This window comes from Lycium barbarum, chromosome 11, assembly GCF_019175385.1.
Source record: "Lycium barbarum isolate Lr01 chromosome 11, ASM1917538v2, whole genome shotgun sequence".
NCBI lineage: Eukaryota > Viridiplantae > Streptophyta > Magnoliopsida > Solanales > Solanaceae > Lycium > Lycium barbarum.
In genome coordinates, this window is record NC_083347.1 from 13,764,477 (window position 1) to 13,787,755 (window position 23,279).

A 23,279-nucleotide genomic window follows, 5' to 3' on the forward strand; every position below is an offset into this window, starting at 1 on the left:
ACAAATATACAAAAGAGGTGGCAAAATGACCCTACACAGTTTTGCTTTGTCATAATTGAAGGTACAGTTTTCTATATTTTTTATTTATTTATAACGTTTAATGTAATTTTTTTCATTGAAAAATATTCAATGGCTATTCTCGTATATATTGTGATTGAATTAGTGATAAAAGAAAAATTACTAGTAGTATTTTTACACGGGATAGGAAGTTATCAGCGTTTTAATGAGAATATGTTTTCCACCATACATTTTTTCAATGAGTTAGTTCGGTGTGAATAAGGTGGAAAATCATGTTTTATAACACAAATTTCACACTGAATATCGATGAAGAAACCTCTATTTCTAGTAGTATTTGAGAGTGTAATTTTTATTATTTTCTATATATTCAGATGGTATAGTTTTTGGTGTTACGATTTTTAAAATTTGACAACATTTTCTTGTACTTATAGTTAAATAATTTTTTTCTGAAATTTATATTAAAATTTATTAAATATTTGATAGAAATCAAACGTGTTCAATTTGGCCAACACAAAAAAGCTAAAACTGCTCAAAATTATTTTAAATCTATGCTTGATGCTCTCCACCTCTAATTTCCTCTTTGATAATGAACTTCAGCATATATAGAGAGGAAAGACTAAGGAGATGGGTTTCTACTGCAACATACTTGCAAACATATAAAGCCAAACTATACAAAAGAATAGAAAAGAGGTGGGAAAATGACACAAAAACAAAAAAATCTGGTTTAAAATAGTGCCTCAAAAATTCTTTAAAATTATTACATAGGGGGTAGGAGAAGGGAAAATGGAAGAAGGGGTTACAACGTAGGGATTCGAACCCTCACCAATAAGGTGAAAATTTAGATAGTCAACCAACTGAGCTACTAGATCGCTACAGTGCCTCAAAAATATACCACTACGTTTTGCTTCTTTAACTTTATCAAAAATAATATTTTATTTTATTAATATTTAACAAACTCTAATTACCAGATATAAGGAAACTTATGAAAAAAGAATCTAATTGGAGCTCATTTTTAGAAGTGTACAATGTCTACATTTTTTGTCATTTTTCGATCTATTTATGATGTTAAATGTATTTCCTTAATGGTGTAATTTTTATTATTTTGATCTAATTGGGTGATGCAGTTTATGAGATTTGATAAGCTCTTTCTGATTTTTGAAGTTTTTTTTTTTCAATCGATATTAGAGTTTGTTTAATATTTAATGAAAGTTGTTCAATTTTGACAAACATAAAAGATTAAACTATTTAAATTTAAATCTATAATATAAAACAAAAAGGGACCAAACATTTCTGTGTTTCTATATAGTAGAGATAGTCGTCCCCCTCAGAGGACCCGCATGTCTATGTTTCTATATAGTAGAAATTTTAAAAAAAAAATAATAAGGGTCCACTCTTTTATAATAGTAGAGATAAAAAAATTAAGGTAGGGTCCACGTAAAAAATTAGGAAACAATTGCGCTAAACCAAGAATATTCACCAAAAATTAAAAAATAGTAGTTCTTCGTTTAAATAGAAAATCAAACTTCTACTTTGTTTCGTTTTAAATATGTAAAATTAATTTAATAATTTGAATTAGAATTATCCAAATTAAAATTTGATAAAAAATAATAAGTATTTTTTAGGACCAATCTACATACATGAACAATAGAATATTTTACACCTTTAAATTAATCGAATTAAAATTCAAAGTATCAACTTATGCTTAAATATTGCTATTGTTTTGTCTCAAAGAGAGGAAAATAGTTTCCTTTTAAACAAGTCTTCTCTTTTAAAAAGTATTAATAAATTTTTGCAAACTTTGTATTCGTAGCAAACACTAATATAATAAAGTTTTAGATATGGAGCACAAACTACAATGTTCTATTAATCGTGTTTTGAATATAGTATATATATATATATATATATATATATATATATCATAAAAACTGTGCAAACTTATATATATTATCCCTACGCAAACACAACTACATACACATAGATAGGGTTGTTCACGGTTTTGGTTAAAACCAAAACCAAAACCAAACCGAAAATTTAACCAAACCGAATAAAAAAATCGACATTTGGTTTGGTTTGGTTTTAAATTTTAAAAACCGATAATATTTAGTTTGGTTATGATTCTATTAAAAAATAACCGAACCAAACTGATAAATTATATACATAAATTTTATAATTATTTATATGTATAATAGTAATTTTTCATAAATAATTATAAATATTTTATACATTTTAATCATTGATTTGATTTTGGTTTACTTATTTCACATGATTGTTTAAGACCTGTGATTTCTAGATGGAAGAATGTTACTTAATGTAATGGGGGAGTTGTTGCTTTAACCATTTACTCCACTGTAACTTGAGTATTACACTATCACTAATAGTGAAAATGTTTCTATAATGTATGTTTCACCTTAAACTATAAATAAAAGTTATCGTTTGAACAAAAAAAAAAACATGTCTTTTTCAACTTTTTAATGTTTTACTGATAAGTCTCATGGCAGCTAGTCATAAACCGAAAAATCGAATCAAACCGACAATAACCAAACTGGTGGTTATTATTTTATTTGGTTTGGTTATGGTTTAGACATTTAAAAACCGACTAAATTGGTTTGGTTATGATTTTAATCAATAACCGACCCAAACTGAACCATAAATACCCCTACACATAGATACACTATAATTCATAGTATAATTTTTTATTTTTTATTTTGAAATGGAATAAATTATTTGGCTTTTACTAATTGGCGATAACAGATTCATTATTATCTAGCTTGGAAACATACACGTGAAATAGGCTTGTAAGAGCATTTTAATTGCTATAGAATCAAAAGATATAAACAAAATGAATTAACACTGATTTTTATATATTTGTACTCATTTTTAAGTGAAGAAAATTAAATATACTATCTTTAATATAATTTTTCAATTTAGTTAAACAAAGGACAAAATATATTATGTTAATAATTTAAATATCAGGCCCGTGCATAGCACGGACAAATCCCACTAGTTTTTTAGAGAAGAGTTAATGGTGGTGGGGTCAAGCTCAGTAGTGTTGTGGCGGACCCACTGAAAAACATCTATCGAGTAAAGTACGACCCACCAAAAATATATATCGAGTAAAGAAATGGACAATTGCTTGCTTGTGTCTCTCCGCATATGTGTTTGGCCAAATTTATGAAAAGTTAAATGTACTTATTTTTTCAACCAAAAAAAGAATAAATTATTTTATAGAACGAAGATATTTAGCTAACTTTTTAAATAATTAAGTGATTTTAAGTAGTAACTTAAGTTATTTTTCATCTGTGATAACCGTGAGCAGAGAAAATTAAAATTTGAAACTCTTTCTTTGAAGATAAAATATTGATTTTTACAAGATAAATATACTTACCCTTACCAAAATTGTATACTAACCAAATTATTCTATCATCCATTATAAATACAATTACTTGAAAAGCAAATATTTATTGAACTAATGTATATTTAGTAATATCTTTAATTTATCATATCTTGACATTAAGTAATTATATACGTCCAATATTATTGCTTTAATTTAATTACGTGGTAGCTAGTAGGTGCTTTCTTTTGTTTTTCCTTTTCATCGTGTTGTAGTTACTTTCTGCATTATATACGTTACGTGGTAGCTCTATTCTTTATTTTATGTGTCACGTGGTACCTCCTTTCTGTGAGCCTCTCTCATATCGGATTATTTGTTATTTATTTTTATTGTATTCTACATATATGGTGTTTCCGGTACGAAGTAAAATGTTTTGCAGTTTTTCCATTTTTCTTTGATCAAGATTTTTAGAATTACTTTCTTTAGGAAAACAAGTTCCTTATAAATGAGGAAAATGGTTTTCCTAATGAAAGTAGAGAAAACAAATCCACAAGTACAACAACAACAACAACAACAACATACCCAGTTAAATTCCACAATGTGGAGTCTGGGGAGGGTAAGTGTATGCAGACCTTACCCCTACTGTTACAACTCAAAAAAATTCGCGTCGTTTGCGTCGTAAGTAAACTAACGTAAGTCCGGAGAGGTCATGGAACCCTTATAAGGTTAAGGAAGACATTTAACAAGTGCTAAGCAAGGGTCTTAAAGGTTCCGGGATCAAGCGAATCGAAGGAATTAAGTTTGTCAAAATTTTGGGAAAATTTGGCAGAATTCTGGACATGATTTTTGGTCCAACTTGAGGGCGATAGATCTCCTGGCATACGAGGAGTTATGGAATGCATAGCCTATGTAAGTTCAAGTTCGGCGAGTCTTCTTTCCAATACAATTGACAGATCGTAAAACTGAGAAGTACGGGATAATGTAAGGTCCGTACAAAATTGTACGTCCCGTACCTCATTTTCCAGAAAGTTGAAAAATTGACATCCCAGATACAGGATGGAAGTACGGGACGTACAAAAAAGTACGGCCCGTACATGGAGGTCATACTTTGAGTCAGTGGAAAATTGTCCTTGTCCTATAAATTGATTTCCACGACTTAGGGCTCATTTATTCCACAAAATTAGAACCCTAATGACCCTCTAAGCTCTCTCAATCATCCATAATCATCCCAAACCATTGTAAGAGAAGATCAAGCTCTAAATCCGCAACTAGTTCATAGAAGGTGATTGTTCTTGTTTCTACTCGATATTGTGGTGAATTGGATCTTGAAGCAAGTTGTGTGGGTTGAAGTTCTTCAAGTTATAAGGTATGTTCTTCATTTTATTTCTTATGATGAGTTGATTTGAAGGTGTAACAAGTCTTAAAAGGTGAAAAGTGTTATGGTGGAAAAGTTATAGGTGTTGAATTGAAGTTATTGGTTATAAACTGATTTTGAAAGGAAGTTTTGGACTGATTTGAGTCTAGTTTGAATGTAATCTCTTTGACTATGGTATTTTTGATGTTGTTATTGATGTTTGGGAGTTGTTTTGGAGTTGGGAGGATGTATATGATACAGGAGAAATGCTGTCCAATTTCCGTTAGCTCACTTATTAGTTTAATTTGACCTTATAAGTGTTTCAACGACTTAACCCTAGTATGAACCATCTTAAATGTAGATTTGCAAGCTCGGAAAAACAGACGTTGAGTGGTTAATTGGATGACGAGGTATGTTAAGGCTGCCCCTTTCCTTCTTTTGTTATCTCTAGAAAGTCTTTCTTTAGATCCAATGTGATTTCTAGAATTACTTGTTGATGAAAACGCTATCCCATAATGATGTTCGAAAGTATAACGACATTATGTCACTCCAATAGATTCATAATGTGCTCTTATCATGTTTATGCATTGGATTTCATTTATATACATGCATATATAGACCTGTGAGCCCTCAGGTATGTTTTGAGAGATATATTCATAAATCATTTCATGATAAGTTTGTGTTGAGAATGGTGTAGGTTCAGGATGAGTTTGATGGTAAGTCTAAAAGGTGGTGCTCGGTGGGCTATCTCCGGGTACCCGTCATGGCCCTCTAGTTGGGTTATGACAGTCGCGATCATAATTGATTTGCTATTAAACTTGTTTAAATCCGTGTAAAGTGTTATAAGTCATTCTATCATCTTATAATTAGTAATTCATTCTATCATCTTATATTTAGAAGAAAATAGAGATTTTATAGTTCAATCCAGTTAATCTTGACCTGCACTTATGTCTTTGCTATAGCAATACATAAGACGATGAAGAGCAACTCCTGGACTGGATAGAAGGTGATCATATCCTGTTGTACTGTATATTTTTATTTGAACCTTTTTAATAGTCCTCATAATTCTTATTCTACCATCTCTTCTTTTGGCTCTGTTTTATTGGCAGCAAAATTAGAATTTTCAAATTTGTTGTGTTTTGCCGATATATATTTATACTCTTGGTTTTGAACGATAAATGGTTACAAATTTAAGACAATTAAGACAAGAATTTTACTCTTAACAGAGAATAGAACCACGTCTTGGCATCTAAATTCACTTTAGCACAATCTCTCTCTCTCTATATATATATATAATTTCTAAAATATGTATAGAAAGTTAGTTTGGTTCGGTTCGATTTTTTTCGACTCGAAACCAAAACCAAATCAAATATAGTCGGTCTTCAAATTTAAAACCAAACCAAATCAAAGCAAATAAATATCAATTTTTTTCCCGGTGTGGTTATTGATTTGATTCGATTTTTCGTGCCCACCCTAGGTAGTGGTACCGTGTAATTTTTGGAAGAAAAAAGAATGGGCCCATATTTATTTACTAAACGAAACCAGATATCCAGCCCATATTTGCAAGAGAATCCCCAACCTCAATTCAACAAATCTGAACCGTCCAATTTAGGTCATGGAATCCTGGAGCACTATATATACTCTTCATCAGCCTCAGTGTATACAATAAGCAAACTAAGGTTTAGGGTTTTTTGTTTCTACCCTTTTCGAGCAAACCTGAGATCTGAATAGAAGAGGTTAAAGTGACGGCTCCTTTGCTGTCCGCCTTGGCTGAAGTTTGAAAGCAGTCCTGGCCCTCATTTTGTAACTCTTCCTTTCACTTTTAGGGTTTTGTTAGGTCTGTCTATCTGTAAATTGGAAATAGTTAGTTGTTAGATCGCATCAATGGCACCAAAAGCAACAAAGGCAGAGAAGAAGATAGCTTATGACCAGAAGTTGTGCCAACTTCTGGATGACTACACACAGGTGTTGGTGGCTGCTGCTGATAACGTTGGATCCAATCAGCTTCAGAACATTAGGAAAGGTTTGAGAGGTGACTCTGTTGTGCTTATGGGTAAGAACACTATGATGAAGAGGACCATTAGAGTCCATGCTGAGAATTCTGGCAATGAAACCATCCTTAATCTCATCCCTCTCCTTGTTGTAAGTTTTTTTTTACTTTGTCATCTGCTCAACAATGATATCTCGTTATAGTGAAACCTGCTGCAAAGTTCTAGTCTTCAAATAGCTTTAGGGCTCTTTTGATATTTTCTCAGCAGCCCAGGTTGGGTATTCCACTAAAAATAGTTGGCCTTTCATTGATATATAGATTGATCAATTCAGTAAAATGTGCAGGTGTAATCCATTCATGTAAAGATGAAACTTTTCCACATTATATGTTCAATGTATATATTCACATCGTGATTTTTTGTTTTTCATTGTATCAGTTAGCTGATTAGCTGTACTGAATTTATTGTTAATTATGTATTAGGGTAATGTTGGACTGATCTTCACCAAGGGTGATTTGAAGGAAGTGAGTGAGGAAGTCGCTAAGTACAAGGTAAATTAACTAATCCACATGTTCTGTTTTCTCTGTGCTTTTACGTCATTGGTTTCTGTGTGTTTTTGAGAATCACAATTCACAGTTTGTTAAATAAGACATGATGTGTTTTAAGTAGTACATGAATTCCATTTTGGTGTCAACTTTTTATATGTAGCATTGTGAGTTTGAATAAGGTCTTTTTTTCATTTTAAACTTTTCTGATCCGTGTATTGGGGCCAAGTCATTCTACTGTTTGTATATGCTGTTGCCCTCGATATTATTCAATTGGATTTTGTCATTTTTCTTGCTGTGGAGCCTCTAGATTAGTGATGGATAATAGTAGACATTATCTTGAAGCTAGTACTGGATGGTGTTTTCTTATACAAATTGTTGAAGGCATATTTTATTCTAGACTTTTGTCTGGTTCGATGTTCCACCCTCGTTCCAGCCTTAATTATATTAATTAATGCTTGTGTGGTCCTCCATTTATGTTGTAGGTAGGAGCACCTGCTCGTGTTGGTTTGGTGGCTCCAGTTGATGTTGTTGTCCCTCCTGGCAACACTGGTCTGGATCCCTCTCAGACCTCTTTCTTCCAGGTTCTGATCTGATGCCTCAAGACATTTCATTTTTCATTTGCCTACTGAAAGTTATTTGTGCTTACGCTACCATATTCTTGCAGGTGCTCAACATTCCTACCAAGATTAACAAGGGTACTGTTGAGATTATCACTCCTGTGGAGCTCATCAAGAAGGGTGAGAAAGTGGGTTCCTCTGAAGCTGCTCTGCTTGCCAAACTTGGAATTAGGCCATTCTCATATGGTCTTGTTGTTGTCTCTGCTTATGATAATGGATCCGTCTTCAGCCCTGAGGTTCTCGACCTGACAGAGGATGATCTCGTTGAGAAGTTTGCCATGGGAGTTTCTATGGTTACCTCCTTGTCATTGGCCATCTCTTACCCAACTCTGGCTGCTGCACCACACATGTTCACCAATGCCTACAAGAATGTGTTGGCCATTGCTGTTGAGACTGAGTATTCTTTCCCTCTGGCTGACAAAGTGAAGGAGTACCTGGAGGTATGTAAAAATGAATGGTTGAAAGATATGATTATTTACAGTTTACCTTAGTCTTAACTATCCTTGTGCCTGCCTGCAGGATCCTAGCAAGTTTGCCATTGCTGCTGCCCCTGCTGCTGGTGCTGGTGCTGGTGATGCTCCTGCTGCTGCAAAGGAGGAGCAGAAGGAGGAGCCTGCTGAGGAGTCGGATGAAGACTTGGGTTTCAGCTTGTTTGATTAAGTCTGTTGTTTGTGATGTTCTTTTGTTTGCTTTCAAAAGATATTTATCTCCTTTATGTTTTCAAGTATCTGAACAATATTTAAATTCAGTTAAAGACGTATTAGTTGGTGGATTTGTTTTGGACCATTTGCTTTATTAGATTCTTATATTAGTTTCGTGTTTTACTCTTAGTTAACTTTTCAAGAACTGAAAACTTTCACTACACGGCAACAAAAAATTAGGGGCATTATGTCCTCATATTTTGTCGTTTACACTCGTTACCTGTAGAACACTATTATTAAGTATACTTATCCAGTTTTTCATAAGTCGGTTTATAACAACGCTCTTTTCATAGACATTATATAAAAAATAGGCCTATGTATGAGTGACATTCGGTATTTCCCTTTTTCCTCATGATCATTCGACATTTCTTGTTTTAGCTTTGGGGTCTCTTTTCGGGCAGTATCAGGGCAACCAATGTTAGCATCTGTCTTAATGCAAGTGTCGAGTGCATATTTAAGCAAGCCTTTTTGTTTCATGGTGAATTGACATCAGGTTTAAACATTTTGAGAAAAAGCTTTCTTGTTATGAAACATTAACCGTTATATACTTCTACTTCATCTCTCTTTTGTTTTAGATCGTAATCCACTTCTCATTCCAGCTGCGTAAGCCAATAAACAATGCAACGATATGACAGTATTAGCTTTAAACCTGGCAAAATTATGACAGTACCTAAAACAACGGGATAGAACTTTTTTGGTCAGCGGCAAATTTTTTAGAACAATCAACCAAGGGTATATTTCTTTTAGTAATAATGAAATTTGTGATGCTTGAGCTCGAATAGGCTGAATGTGCAGCGAAACAGGGTAAAGTTCACAAATGGGGAAGTTGTGAACATAAATTAGTTTCAGAAAACGCGGAAGTTGTGAACATAAATTAGTTTTGCCTATAAGGTCGAAGTTCAAGATATTCATGACTTCGAACCTGCTACATTGACTACAAGTTCTGGCTTATAGACGAAAGCTAGAAGCCTGATGGGCAACATAGGCAAAATTTTTGTCACCCATTGGGCGTAAGTTGTGGACATAAGTTACTGTTGCTTATAAGCCAAAAGTTCAGGATATTTCAAGATTGTGAACCTACTCAATCGGCCAAAAGACTGCATTATAGGAAAAAAATGAAACTTATGCCGGATGAGCAACAAAGGAAAAACTTTTGTTGCCCATCAAGCATAAGTTGTGGACATAAATTAGTTTGCCTATAAAGCACAAGTTCAGGATATTTTATGGCAGTCTTGCCTTATTTGCAAAGGCTAGAACTCATGCTTGATGGACAACAAAAGTTCTTCCTTTTTTCAAATGTTTTGTTAACTGGGGACAAGAATTCAAGATCGGACACTTTCGAAGACACCACACGTCATTTTCTGAGTAAAACAACCCAGTGACGTATCATATGTATGACTAGAATTGGCACATTATGCAAGTAAGCTGATGACAAGGGCGTATGATTAAGCTTATAAGCTTGTCAAAGAATTCAGCTCCTTTCCACTTCTCATTATCTTCATTTCCCCAATCTTCTATTTGGATGCGGGACACATTATATATGTTAAAATTAATGGCTAAGTCTTAATTGACTAAATCAAAGCCCTAGCCATAGTTAGAATCATTAATATTTCATATATTTTCTTTCAATAATTTTAACAATTCTCCAATTATGTATATATATATATATATATAAAAAAACTTTCCCCTCTCTCTTCAACAGTTTATTGTCATATTCAATATTTTTGTCCATCCACATAACTACCAATTTATTTTTTGTTGTAAAATAATGGATAAGAAATAATAACACAGAGAATTGACAAGAATATGTAGAGAGAGAGAGAGAGCGCGCTTTTCTACTTCGTCCAAGTGTATGATATATCACATCTCACGCCTATATTTATAATCTATCTATATCTATATCTTTATCTTTGTTATATCAAGCAGGAAGCTCCAAATTTAAAAGTTAAATTACTAAAATACCCTTCTTATTATTTAACTAAATAACCTATTTAATTTAAATTTTTAAAAGTTCTCCAAATAAAGGCAAAAGGTTCCTCTGCCGAAAAAATACTAACAATTCCAACGGCTTCACACCCCTTTATTAAGACACTAATAGTCACTGCCCTTTCACCAAAGCTATTTTCTTTGCAATTTTTCACCCCCTTCAAACATTCATTTTCTTCTTCCAATTTTAACTATCTTGTGCAAAGATGAATCTAGGATTTCTAAAAGATGGGTGCAGTGTTACAGAAAAGAGAAAAAAATGCATCAAGGGGGGATTGATCCTTGAACCTCTATGTAATAACTTAACTTTCAACAAGTGCACCACTAAAGGCATTGAACACAGAAGATAATACTAGATATATTTTAAGAATTATACAAATAATATATCGAGTATAGTCGGGTGACCATGGTTCATGTGACCTTTTTTTAATGCATAAATTCGCCACCGATCTTGTGTATTTGACGTTAGAGTTCCACCCATGGCTATGTCGGGACAACTCTCATTATATATACTGTGATCAGTTCTAATATGTGTGTCAATTGATAAATATGTTACTTCTTTGAATCTATGAGTATTCTTTAATTTTCTTTTTATGTTCTTTTTCATCCTTTAAACTACTGTCGTAGGGTCTGGTTTGATCTCCGCATGAAAAATACATTGTCCATAAATTCAAAAGCTTTTTCTAGGTTACTGCTCCATTCTTTCATTATTAAATTGATAGAGTTGGAATTTATTGAAAGAGTTCAAAGAAAGCTTTCCTATATTAATGTTAAAATATGAAACATTTATATAATGCTTGTAATGTAAGTATAGATGATGGAACTTAAGTTAAGGTTGAACCAGAAAGGTTCTCTCTCTAGAAAGACTACTCTCCTCCTTCTCACTAAACTTAACACTCTTCTGTCAAAATATGGACATTAACTCCGATACCCACACAGAACCTTCTCCGAAATTTTTCCCCCCAAAACCACCTGACAAAACATTAAATGTTGCCATCCCACACGAAGGAAAAGCAGCAATTAGCAATTTTAAAGAAAAGCTTTTATCCAATGAGTCATTTATTGATACAGATATGAATAATTATGCGTGTGAGAATGAAACCCCCATACCGATATATTTCGATCAACAAGGAGTTAGTGCATTAATGGATGGAATCAAAACCATTCATCTCACCGATGAAGATAAAGACCGTCTCCATTCTCCTTGGAGATTCTCTCTAATAATTAAACTCATCGGAAAGCGCATAGTTCATCAATACTTGAAGACCAAAATCCAAGACCTATGGAAACCAACAGAAAATTTTCCACTCATAGACTTGGGTTTTGATTACTTCATTGTCAAATTCGCCAAAGAGGAAAATATGTCCTTTGTCCTAAGAAATGGACCGTGGTTCATCAACGGACATTTTTTGTCGAAAGGTCATAAATAGTCGCTTATCTAGGTCTAAAATGGTCCCTTAACTATACACTTATCGGTTTTAGTCTTTTAACTATCCAAAAACTTATCAAAGTTGGTCTCCGTCTATTTTTTTATACAAACAGCGTACAAACTCATAAACTTTCGTGAGATTAATCGTTAAATCATTCCTCAGACCTATATTTCTCTCTCCCTGCTTCTTTTTTTCCTCTTGTTTAAAAAAAATATAAAATAAAATAAAAAATAAAAAAAGAGCATTCTAGCATTGGTGTCGCTCTCGAGTCTCTAAAATTCGAAAAGACAAACCCAAGCACAAAATTTCTGTAACCACTCTTCTCGAACACTACTAAAAAACTGGTAAAAATCGATGGAAAAGACCGACGGATTCCGTCGGTTTTTTCAATGATTTTTTTAAGAAAATCGACGGACTGCGTCGGTTATCTTTTGCACAAAAATGCGCGAAAAAATATAATTATTTTCTAAAATAAACCGATGGAGTCCATCGAATTTTTTATTTTTATTTTTTATTTTTTTTATAAAAAAACCGACGGAGGCGGACTCCATCGATTTTTAGAGCGAAAAAACAGTATAAATTAAATCAATGTAAGTATATGACCAAAAAATATCAGTGGTCTAGTGGTAAAGCCCTTTAATGCCAAGGAACATACCCGGGTTCGATTCCAAGTTCCTACATTTCATTCTTTAATTTTCAAAAAAAAAACTGACGTGAGACCGTCGATCTTTTGGAAAAAAATTGAGGTTAAAGAATGAACTTAAGGAAAAAGAAGCAGGGAGAAAGAAATATAGGTCTGAGTAATGGTTTAATGATTAATCTCACGAAGGTTTATGAATTTGTACGCTGTTTGTATAAAAAAATAGACGGAGACCAAATTTGATAAGTTTTTAGATAATTAAAGGACTAAAACCGATAAATGTATAGTTAAAGGACCATTTTAGACTTAATCTCATAGATAAGAGACTATTTATGGCCTTTTCTCGTCAAAAGATGGGAGCCTAATTTTGTACCGAGTGAAGCATCGCAAACTCACTCTGCTGTCTGGATCCGTCTTCCACAACTACCAGCGGAGTTTTACGTTGGAGTAATTTTAACAAAAATTGGGAACTCCATTGGTAAATTATTACAAATCAATGCTTGCACTAGTTCTACACTTCGGGACAGATATGCAAGACTTTGTATCCAAATCCCTTTATTGTTCATCATCTCCAAATAGGTTCTCATAAACAACAAATTCTATATGAAGGAGAAGGCTTCCTGTGTGAGGGCGTCGGGGACATGTCCAAAACCGATGTTCCTATAAATCCTCTACTACCACCCCGAACCCAACAACTCAAAACCAAACACCTACGATACGAACACATCAAACAACTACCAGTGAGTGGCAAACAGTTTCATTTACTAATCGGAGAAAGGGGTTGCCTAACGCACAAGGAAGATCCAGTCATTCCAATGACAACAGAGCAGCAGACACCGTACCCAAGTAAGGGGGAATCTTCGCAAACTGCTAATATGCCGGCCCAAGATACGCCCAAAACAGGTGGTAATGTAAAGATTTTTTGGGCAGAATCAGGTAAGTTCCTCTCTACTCAAAAACTCTCTTTTCAATCTATTCCTTCGGCCTTCTCTTCCCCTGTTCCCCAAACACCTGTCAAAAAAAATAATAATAAATTTATCAGGAAAAACAATTCCTCTCGTCATCGCCACTCAACTAGTTGTTGATACCTAATTTTCATCTCATAAGACGCGTATTTTAATTTTTAAAATTCCCGAGTCAAAGACGGAGCAAGGATGCTCCCTCAAAAAATTAAAAAATCCCGAGAAAATTGCAAAAATTGACATTTAATTATTATTCTGTAAAATTGATAATTGCAAGAAAATTACGAGTTATTTACTTTCATAAATATAATTCAAAAAGAAAAGAAATACATATCCCGCTCCGTCTAATTCGGGAAAATTGTTAATTAAGATGACGTATAAATTACCGCTAATTTTTTTACCGCATTTTTTCATATTTTAAATATTGCTCAGGACTAGTCAATATTGGGCTCGTTTTAAAGCTCACATTTTAACTTTACGAGCTATAATTTTTATTTAGTCTGAATAATTATTATATTTAGTATTTAAAGCAATATATATATTTATAACATATGTTTTATATTACAAATTGGATAGGGAGGGGATCTTTTGATATTTTAAATAAAAAGGGGGGTTATATATGATTTTTCTTTTAACAAAAAGGAGTGGGGAAGTTTAATGAAATAAACTTTACCCCCCCCCCCCCCCCCCCCCCCCTCCCCGCCCATAATTTCATTTTTTCACCCGTTTCTCTCTCTCTCTCTTCATTTCAATGGAAATTTTAGGGCCAGGGTTTTTGGCTTTTTGCCACCGCAATACAGTGGTTTCACGGTTGTTTTGACTGAAATTGAAAGGGCTTTTATGTCCTTTCACCTGTTCACGTCGATTCTAGGTTCAATTGCGTTTAATTTTTCATAAAATTGCACTAGTTATGCCATTTTTATAGATGTTGCTCGGGTTACCCATGCGTGTTGTCACGACCCGACTAGGGGCCGCGACGGATACCCGGGGCTAACCACCGAGCATCCTTCGTTCTACTACTTATCATACTCATTTAAAGCTTTTTTATTCAATACTATACTAGAAGCATAAATAAGTTCATCTTTTGTTTCAAAAACATAACCACCTTTCTTTGCACAAGCCTTTTGGTCATTGAAATAACATATGCTTATATATATATATATATATATATATATATATATATATATATATATATATATATATATATATATATATATATATATAGAACAATCTCGTGAGACCATACACCATACAACCCACACTGCGTATCTACGAGCCTCTATTAGAGTACTAGACATGTGGACGGGACAAGACCCCGTCGTGCCCAAAACATTTATATACATAAGGGAATAACCATAAGCACCTACGGGACAATGGAGTGCTCTCAAATCCGCTAACAGCTCCTACAAATCTCGATCAAGATCACCTCCCTGTCTACCTGTGGGCATGAACACATCGTCCAAGGAAAACGGACGTCAGTACGAACATTGTACTGAGTATGAGAGGCATAAACAATAACAATACATCAATGAAATAAGGTGACACCAATGAAGAGCAATCTGTAACTGACTATGAAACATAAGGAATAATGCATGCCGACTTACTGTCATAATCATAATAATTTCAGGGATGCATAAATATATATATGTACATGCTGCCCGACCATATAGGTACGGTTTAATAATCAATAACATCATCCCGCGTCCAGGCCTCCCGCGTCCGGGGTACCATCTCATGCCGCCCATAGTGGTGTCTGCCCATGCCATCTGGCCATGGTGTATAGCTGCCCGCCTTAGTGGTGACTGCCCGGCCAAATAGGCGCAGTGTAATCTCATCATCATAATGCCATAATATGCCCAATATAATGCATGCAAAAGACTTAAAGTTAACTATGCTTTATCGGAGTGACGTAAGGTCGTGTTTCCCCGATTTCCTTATGGATCACACATTAACATTCTGCCTCACCTTGAAGGGAATAGTGTATGAGGTGAGTGTAACCAATAAAAGACACCATGAACGGTTTGGGAACATCATATCATGAATATCAAAATTTAATATACTCTAACTCATTACCTTGTGTAGCAATTTAGGGTCACAGGTTCGTAACTTTTCCGGAATTTAAGAGATTCATGGAGAAGAAGGAAAGTCATACTATAGGATTCATACCATAGAAGGAAAGGACTAGCCTCACATACCTTTGTCGTTTAACTATCTTATCCCTTGATCGTCCTCCTTCGATGCTCGCGTTTCAACCTTCAAGAGGAATCGTATTAACGTTAGTTACTCGGCTACTAGAACAATTTATCATTTCTAGGGAAACATTGGGCAACACTTCCTTTGTTTATACTACTTTTCCCACATTCTATATCAACTCCCAACGTTAGTAACAACGTCTACAATATAGCATCAACAATCATCATTTATCTACTTTTACCACAATTCACCATTTCTATCCAATTTCTCCAAAATTTTGATTATAACTCGTTATCGCGTTTTCTCATATATAATACTTATTTCATGGTCTAAATGTCACTTATAACATTTTCACAATCTCAGCATACCAACATTCATAATTCACACCAATCACTATTCACATATTCATGACCCAATTTCTATGTTTTGCCACAATCCAAGTGTTTCAACTTTCAACCACTCAAACCATATAAAAAGGGCCATAAAACTCACCTAATGATGGATGAACAACTTTTGAGGGGAACTTCCTTTCTTGCACCAAAACCTTAACTCACTCTTCTTGAGTTTCCTTGGCTTAGATGAACTTTTAATGGGTTTCATAAACTAGATTTCATGGATTTGGTGTTGATGACCATGGTTTTCCTTTGATTTCTTGTGGATGAATGGTGGAGAAGGTTCTAGAGAGTTCTTGGAGAGAAGAGGGTAGAAGATGAAATGAAATAAATATGGAGGAGGGGTCTTATATTAATTCAAGAAATCAGTCCCGTCCGAGATGTACGGTGCGATCGACGGGGCGTCGATCCAGGTGTCGAAGTCATCAATTTTCCAGTGAGCAATCTGTCATTTCTTCTCATTCGACGGTAAGAAGGACGGTCCGTCGAACTGATCGACGGAGCGTCGACCTGTTCGTCGAGTGGTCTTTGCTCCAGCTCAATTTTACGGCGCCATCGACAGGGCGTCGACCTGTTCGACGGTACAAAGGACGACCGTCGAACCCCCCCCCTTTTCCCAGAACTGCGGCGAGGTTTCATTTAACAGACTTTTCTCTCCTGGCCTTTAACTTCTCTGAAAGTTTACGTTAGTCCCTTCGTCGCTTAGCACCCTAAAGTTCCGAGGTGTAACAAGTGTGGTGGCTATGGGCGGGACCTCGACTCCTTTGCCAACTTGTGCACCACACACAATTATATGGGCGCCTAGGTTAATTTCCATGATGGTCCGTTGGGGTTTGGTGCGAATTTGAGGAACTTTATCCTCTTGGTAAATTGGTACAATTGTACCGTTAAGATTGCACAATATACGTGGTTCATGCTGGCATTTGTACTATCCTCATATTTATCTGATTTTTTATGGATTTTATTTGAAATTTAGTGTACAATTAGTGTTACACCTCGTAGTTTTGTACGTTGAGACTCGTTAGGTGTTAGTTGTCCTAATCGTGGAAACTGGAGTTATCTTCTAGGATATATGAGATTATATGTGTCTATCTTATGGTTATGAGGGTTTAAGTTCATGAAATAAGCTATAGAAGGATTTGAGAACAAGCGAATTAAGGAAATTAAGTTTGTCGAAACTTTGGGAAAACTTGGCAAAATTTTGAACAGAATTTTTAGTCTAACTTGAGAGAGGTATATCTCCTAGAATATGAGGAGTTTTGGCGTGTTTTATCTATCCAAATTGAAGTTCATTGAGTCTAGTTTCCAACACAACAAACCGTTCGTCAATGTGACATCAGAGTAAAAAGTTATGTGTGTTCTAAGATAGAATTCTCAGGCAAAGAAATTTGACGGTCTAGTTTGACGGACAACAAAACTTTCAGCGGGCCGTCAAATGGAATTTTTCCCAGCATAAAACAGTTCTAGTGAGGCCATTTTGGGTGGTCCGTTTAATGGAGCGTCAAATATTCTGCGGTCCGTCAAAGTGGGCGTCAAAATGCCCGACGGGATTTTAAGTGACGCTTTATATATTTCGTTTTACCTCATTTGGACACATTACTTCCCCAAATCAGATCCTAGAGCTCTCCAAAACCCCCTCTCCAAGTCCATAAACTAATCCAAGAGATTCAAGTGCTAAGAAGCTTGCTAGGGTTTGTGGAACTCAAGTTTTCCTTTGGTGTTGATGTTGGAGACTTCACTTTAGTGGAGTAAGTTGATCCAAGGCTTGTTCTTGTGTGATTAAGGTAAGTTTTTACATCTTTTGCATATAGTTAAGGTTGTTTGATTGTTATATCATGTAGTTGAAGGAAGAAAAGTGAAAAGAGAGTTCAAGTATGAATTTGAGGATATTATGAGCTATAAGTTAACTTGAATTATGATTCTTGGCATGTTATGAGCATAATCTTGTTGTGGATGGTATTAATGATGTTGGGGAAGTGTTTTATACAAGTGTATATGGAGTTGTGTTGAAATTATTATTATGAATGATTATGAAAAGGGGTTGTGGGGATTGAATGGAGCCAAATTTGCATGAAGTCTCTTGATCATGGTATTATTAATAATGTCATTGTTGATTGGGAGTTGTCTTGGAAGTTGGTAGGAGTAGAAGAAATAGGGGAAATGCTGCCCAATTTTCGCTAGCTTATGAATTATACTAGTTTGCACTTAAGAGTGTCTTTGAGACCTAACCTTGGTATGAACCCTCTTGAATGTAGATTTCTCGGGCTTTAGGGGTGAACGTAATATAAAGGTATGTAAGGCTAACCCTTCCTTCTCAAGGCATGATTCCATTGTTGTACACCTATTCATGAAATTCACCATGTCTTCCATGACGCCTCCATTTCTAGAAGTGCTAAAGCTCATAAGTCTTGATACTCTCATGATATCGTTGATCTCATCCTACGATAGTTGACCCTCTAAGGAAAGATATAGTGATGATGATGATGTTGATACTTATGTACTCCTATGGATATATATATATATATATATATATATATATATATATATATATATATATATATATATATATATATATATATATATATATATATATATATATATACGTATGGCTATTATGTAACACCAAGCTGATGTGATCGGGTATGATATCTACTGCGCGCACACCACTACAGTCGGGTACGGATAACACCGAGCCTTGTTATGGCCAGGTATGTATGACACCAAACCTTCATGGTCGGGTATGGTACTACTATATATGTATGCGTATGTATGGAAGGTTCTCATTAGAAAAAGGGTAAGTAAGTGTGATGAATGTCTCAAGAGATATAAATGGCTTTTCTACATCGTGTTATTCTTCGTGTTTTATCATATTACTACTTATGCCTTACATACTCAGTACATTGTTCGTATTGACGTCCTTTTGTTTGTGGACGCTGCGTTCATGCCCGTAGGTGGACAGGGAGACAAACTCGACCCTTAGGCTGCTTATTCAGAGACTGCTTAGAGGAGCTCCCTTTGAGTTGGAGCTACAGCTGTTGGTAACTATTCTTTTGTGTACATATATGGGCATGACGGGGTCTTGTCCCATCTTTATGATGTTACATACTCTTTCTAGAGGCTCATACACAGTTGTGTATAGCTAGATGTCTCTTAGTCTTGTCGGCTCATATTTTTGTATATCATTTTGTTAGCCTTGTCGGCTCATATTTTTGTATATCATTTTGTTAGCCTTGTCGGCTTGTGTATATGTATATAGGCATAGTTGATGATGTTGATATAAAAGTGCCTTAGCCCGATGATATTTGTATTATTGATGCATAGGAATTGCGAGTTAGCCATGTGGCTCACCTATATATGATTGTGAAAGTATGATGAAAGGTACCTGGTGGGTTAAATCCGAATGCCCGTCATGGCTCTCTGGTTGGGTCGGGACAATTATTTAGCATTTCATTTTGTCCTATCTGATTTTATTTTGAAATCTAGATAAGGTGCGAATCTTTCATGCAAATATTAAAATCTTTCACAGTATACATTTAGATCTATCATGAGCAAAACTTCATTTTTCCTTGATCGGATCTTAATCCTAAACTAGCATACGTTCTTCATGTTTATGTTCTATACTTATTAGAGTTGTTTTATATTTGTTTGTCTCTTTCAAATGTGTATAATATTTTTCTTGTTAGCTTCAATGTAAATATTTTGTAATCTTCAATAAAATAGTCCTAAGAGAATGGTACTTTATGTCCTCTATTTTGATAAATATAAAAGCTGTGATCCACTTATAGTGGGATTTGATTCAAATTAAATTAGCAAAGAAAACATAGAAAGAATATTACATACTCCCTCCGTTCCAAAATAAGTCTCTTTTAGCTCATGCACACGCCTTAAGAAATTGCTCACTCCTAAAAAAATTAGGAGTATTTTTACCAGCTTAACTCTAATTAATGCTTAGAAAAAGAAAAGTTATTTAATGATTCTTGATTATAAATAAGGGTAAGTTTGAAAGAATTGGATTAATTTCTTCTTGAGATCCGAAAAGGACACTTATTTTGGAACAAAATAAAAAGTCTAAAAGGACACTTATTTTGGAATGCAGGGAATATATAAGAAGGTCTGATCTTACACCTTGTAATTTTTCTCGAGCTATGTGACAATTTTTTTGAGCTTGTGAAAACGGAATTTACTGCAATGCAAAAAGTGCTTCACAGATTATGGTGTACGGGATATTCGTGGGACCTGTGAATTTTCTAGTATGTAGCATGCCAAGATAGCTCTAATATATCAAACATGTGGTAGTCCTATAACTCGACTTCACCAGAAGATCTAGAATCATTGCCATGCCTTTTGGATTGCAGCTTTCATGTTTAAAATCTTGAATTCATTAAATTTAAATTCCTTAACCCATATCTACCAAATAGGGCATGTCAAATGTAGACCTAGCTTTGCGGATTCCTAAGATTTTCTCTCCCTTGTCTCGCTTCTTAAATTCTTAAAAAGTGATATATCACATGGAGCTCCTTCAAATCTAAGTTATCATTATGTCTCATCCCAAATCTATCGTGAGATGTGATTGACATCGACATTAATTGTCTGTCAAGTATCGTGAACTGGCTAACATCTAACCAATTTCCTTGGCCAAGTTCTTATATGCCCCATTAGGGATTTCCATCACTTTTCCCTCTCAATTCTTACATATTCCAATCTCTAGACACTATCCGTCATAAATTAAATTACTAACTTTGATACCAGGTGTTATACCCCATTTAAACGGGTTAAAGTAGAGTACAACATTTTGGTGATTCCTATTTGTTTTATTTTAAGGAGTCGCCACCTAATTAGTTTAACGGTGAATTAGGACACCTAATTTATTAACTAAGGTAAAACCTAACTAAACCTCTGTTAATGGTCTGCTCAATTAGCGTGATTCTAGATAAGGGTTCTAGATTATCTTAAAGGGAAGGGGTTAGACATCCTCTAGGATCCGTTAACTACGGTTATCCGACCAAACTTAGGTTAATTAATTAAGGCTAAATATAGTGTTTAAAGTTTAAAAAAATGGCTTACAAAGATTGCTAAAGTTTCAAAGGAAAATAATGTTAACTAAAATAAGATTTACAGAAAATATAATAATTTGTATAAAAGGGGAACTTTAAAGGCTATTTTAAAATAACTTATAAAGGTTGTTAAGGCTTTGAAGAAAGAATATAATAATGCTATTTAAATAAGACTTGTAGAATAATTCGCACAAAAAGAGACTTCAAATGCTATTTAAAATAAATTATAAATATTGCTAAGCTTTAAATAATAATGTTATTTTAAAGATGAGACTTGCAAAATATAATAACTTGCGTATAAATAGAAGCTTTTAATAGAAGACCTGACCAATTTAAACTTGGAATAAAATTACATTATATGTAGAAAATCTAGACTTATTTTATAAATAGAATGCAAAAGTTGATAGAGTTTTCTTTCTCTCTTTACTAACTTTATTTAACTATGTTCAGTTTGAAAAATATGTATAATTTGATAAATCTTGAAAAATTGTATATAAGATATGTTTGGGTCCATATTTGCACATTGATGACATTCTAAATTTCTAAAATATCAAGAATGAGTCATAATTCCCTTTAGCTCAAAATATATAGTTATGCTCGATTATTCTAATGAAGATAAATACTATAGGTATTATAAGTAGTTTTAACGAAATAAAAGAGAATGAAAATTATGGAATTAATTATTAATTTCCTTTAACTTAACTACTCCTTACTAAAAGTAAATCATAGATACCACGAGTAATTTTAAAAGAAAAAAATGAATCTGACGGAACTAATGGTTGATTCCTCCTTTAAACTAACTACCCATTATCCCAAAAACTAAACCCACTAATTCATAATTAGGAATCATTTAACTAAAACAAAGAGTTAGTCGCGTATAATAAAAAAGGGAATAAATGTAAGGCAAATAGATCTGCCCATTCGGCCACTGCTGCAATTATTTCTACCGCTGGGCTTTGGCCCAGAATGTCAACATTGCTGCCAACGGATCTGGCCCATTTAGGCCACTGTTGCAAATTCTGTTCCTGCTATATGGACCTCGGCCCAGTAGTTTCGTGTTTTGCTGCGGATAATGATTGATGGGGGAATGACTCGAGATGATTGCGTTGGGCTTTTAGCCCAACATCGAATGCGAAAGGGGACGAGTCCCTCGGACTCGTATGCGACAGTTCTTTTTCGAGTGCAGCGAACTGAGGTCGAGGGCTCAAATCTACACTCGATTTTAGAGCAATAGCAGAATTGAAAAAGAAGTAAGCCACTCAGTATTTCAAACGACTATGCTGGGATATAGCAATCGAAAAGTATGGATATTTCAAATGGGGGTTCAGGCGGCTGCCAGACTCTTTTTTTTAGGGGGATTTCAGTGACCAAAAGAACTCGTATTTTGTAGTAGATTATGAGGCGGCTGAAAAACTCTTTAAGGAGGAAATTTTGTGATTTTCGAACTCTCCTTTTTCAACTCCGAAAACGATTATTTATAGGGTTTTGGCTAGGGTTTTATCACTGAAAATTGGGCTGGATTTGAAATATGGATTCAAAATTGAATCAAAAACCCGTGCTCATCTGAACGTTGAAGGGTTTTCGAGCAGATCCTCACGTGATTTGACTTGAGTATTACCCGAAATGGTTCAACTACCCTAATCTTTGAGGATCGTCGGGTGTTTTGAAGCAAAAATGGGAAACCCTCTCCTTTTCAACGCAGAACAGCGTAGGAGAAGCAGACGTAGTGACAAGTCTTGCGTGGAAATGGAGTGACACAACTGTCCAGGCTAAAGTGAGGGTGAGATTTAGCCAAAAATGGAGGAAGGAGAGAGAGGGGGAGGAGAGAGAGGAAGAAGGAGAGAGAAAGAAGAGGTGGAGGCGGAAAGAGAAAGAGACGAAACCCTACCTATTTCATTTTTGTTGAAAGATAATCGGGTCGGGTCCGGGTTAATGGACCGGGTATTGGGTTAAAATAGTGGGCTGGGGAATTTAGAGTAGGGGCTGGGTCGGTTTGGCTAATGGGCTGAATTCGTGAACTGGTCCGTAAAAAATACTACGGATTGATTGAACTCGGATTTGGGCT

At 34.7% G+C, this 23,279-nt stretch overlaps 1 protein-coding gene across 1 annotated transcript; it reads left to right on the forward strand.

Moving 5' to 3' along the window:
* Positions 1-6,359: 6,359 nt before the first annotated feature.
* On the forward strand, positions 6,360-8,630 carry LOC132616857 (large ribosomal subunit protein uL10). The gene is made up of 5 exons (XM_060331604.1): positions 6,360-6,845; positions 7,174-7,242; positions 7,722-7,820; positions 7,904-8,296; positions 8,376-8,630. Exons 1-5 carry the CDS (start codon positions 6,588-6,590, stop codon positions 8,514-8,516), a joined length of 960 nt encoding a protein of 319 aa, XP_060187587.1. The 5' UTR covers positions 6,360-6,587; the 3' UTR covers positions 8,517-8,630.
* Positions 8,631-23,279: the final 14,649 nt, after the last annotated feature.

Excerpts from the sequence above, each read along its gene's own strand:
- LOC132616857 (XM_060331604.1), top strand. The coding sequence starts at position 6,588 with ATGGCACCAAAAGCAACAAAGGCAGAGAAGAAGATAGCTTATGACCAG. Across the intron at positions 7,243-7,721 it reads AGGAAGTCGCTAAGTACAAG|GTAGGAGCACCTGCTCGTGT; the intron begins GTAAATTAACTA and ends TTTATGTTGTAG. Across the intron at positions 7,821-7,903 it reads CTCAGACCTCTTTCTTCCAG|GTGCTCAACATTCCTACCAA; the intron begins GTTCTGATCTGA and ends ATATTCTTGCAG.